Source organism: Cicer arietinum, chromosome 3 (assembly GCF_000331145.2).
Source record: "Cicer arietinum cultivar CDC Frontier isolate Library 1 chromosome 3, Cicar.CDCFrontier_v2.0, whole genome shotgun sequence".
In the NCBI taxonomy this organism is placed as follows: domain Eukaryota; kingdom Viridiplantae; phylum Streptophyta; class Magnoliopsida; order Fabales; family Fabaceae; genus Cicer; species Cicer arietinum.
Window position 1 is genome coordinate 75,792,276 of NC_021162.2, and position 1,813 is coordinate 75,794,088.

Consider the following 1,813-nt stretch of genomic DNA (forward strand, 5'->3'; position numbering starts at 1 on the left):
CCTACAAAATGTAACTTGCTATTCCACCAATCAATGGGGTGCTCTAAGCCAGTGGAAAGTTTTGTATAACGGATTTTCCGCACACAATATTTGACTGATTTTCATGCATGTGTTTCAAAATTTTCTTTTATTTCAGTACTCTGTTGGGGGCTTTCATGTATGTCTTATCCAATTTTTCCATACAAAATGTAACTTTCTATTCCACTATTCCAAGCAGTGGTCATTGGTTGCATATAAGGTTTGACCAAGTGTTTTTCTTCCGCTCACCTTCTCATGTGTTAACTTAATTAGTTTGTGTTATGTGTACTGGATGCTCTTTAACCATTTACTTTTCTCCTGTGTAACCAAGCCACTTTTCACACTCAATACCAGTTAAGCCTCTTTGTTGGCACAGTCATCTATTCGGTTGCAATTATGCATTTTCGCCATCTATACCAGTCTTTCATCTTTGCTGGCATCATCATCTATTAAGCTGCAATGGCCAAGCTGATACTCACATACTTGCTTTTCTAATTACGCAGCCGAAACCGTGATATATAGAATATATTACTACATCAATAGATCAGGAAATGGTCGTCTTACCCTGAGGGAGCTGAAGCGTGGAAACATAATTGATGCAATGCAGCATGCTGATGAAGAAGAAGACATCAACAAGGTTTTGAGGTAGATATACCATTTGAAAGTGTCATTACCATAAACTTCAATAAATGACCTTGGTTTCTTTCTTGTTCAAATGAACTAAATATACTTATATCAAAATGCAGTAATCTTTTTTGCATTTCCTTAACATTATCTGCAGATTCTTCTCTTATGAGCACTTTTATGTTATATACTGCAAGTTTTGGGAGCTGGATACAGACCACGATTTCGTGATAGACAAAGAGAATCTTATCAGATATGGTAACCATGCGCTGACCTATCGAATTGTTGATAGAATATTTTCTCAGGTTGGTGTCGATCACAATATTATGTGTTGCTTTTGTCTTATAATTTGACTACAGCTGTCTTTAGCTAGATACAATCCCAACCCCTCCCCTCTTTATAGTCATATACCATCTGTCCACTTTTTATATGATTTATCAGATCATTTGTTGATGACTCATTTTTGGAACCACTTAATATCATCTCAGGTTCCAAGAAAGTTTACTAGTAAAGTTGAGGGAAAGATGGGATATGAAGATTTTGTTTATTTCATACTATCAGAAGAGGATAAATCATCTGAGCCGAGTCTCGAATATTGGTATTTCTTTTCCCATTTATTTTTCACCCGTCGTTCCCTTCCTCCTGTTAAGATGTCACCAGATTAGTTGCTGTGAAGTTGCTAATATGTGGATGATGCATAATTTTAAGCATGTATATAACATGTTTTATTTGAGTTGCACTTTGGACTGTGCTTATGCATGTGCAGAAGTCCATACTTATTTGAGAGAAAGTTGAGATGTAAACAATAAATTGTGTAACTGAAATTTCACCTAAGCAAAGTGCATAAAAAAGCAGTTTTTGTTTTTAGAAATAACAGTTTTCAGGAATGATGTACCTAAACTGTTTAGAATACTTTTATTTTTTTAAAGGAAATAAAGGAGCAACAATGTTTTGCATGTTATTGCAGTCATTGACGACAGATTTCTTGATTTGTTTCCTTGTTTTCAACTACTTCCAAAATCCAGAAAGAAAAAAACTCTCTTCATAATTGCATAGTAAAACAAGCTTCCCAACTGGTGTTGTTGCTTTAAATAACTATTTTGACTTGAAAACGTTATCAAACACATCCAAACTCTTTCCTTGGAAAAACTTGGTCCCCAATGCCAATTCA

General features: G+C 35.0%; 1 protein-coding gene across 3 annotated transcripts in view; it reads left to right on the forward strand.

Moving 5' to 3' along the window:
• LOC101489284 (probable serine/threonine protein phosphatase 2A regulatory subunit B''delta) overlaps nt 1-1,813 on the forward strand; it is a 12,182-nt gene that overhangs the window by 6,531 nt on the left and 3,838 nt on the right. For all 3 annotated transcript variants that reach the window (XM_004494694.4, XM_073366594.1, XM_027332774.2), the window contains 3 exons: nt 522-663; nt 800-947; nt 1,131-1,240. In XM_004494694.4, the coding sequence (XP_004494751.1) occupies nt 522-663; nt 800-947; nt 1,131-1,240 (400 nt within the window). The remainder of the gene's footprint in view (nt 1-521; nt 664-799; nt 948-1,130; nt 1,241-1,813) is intronic.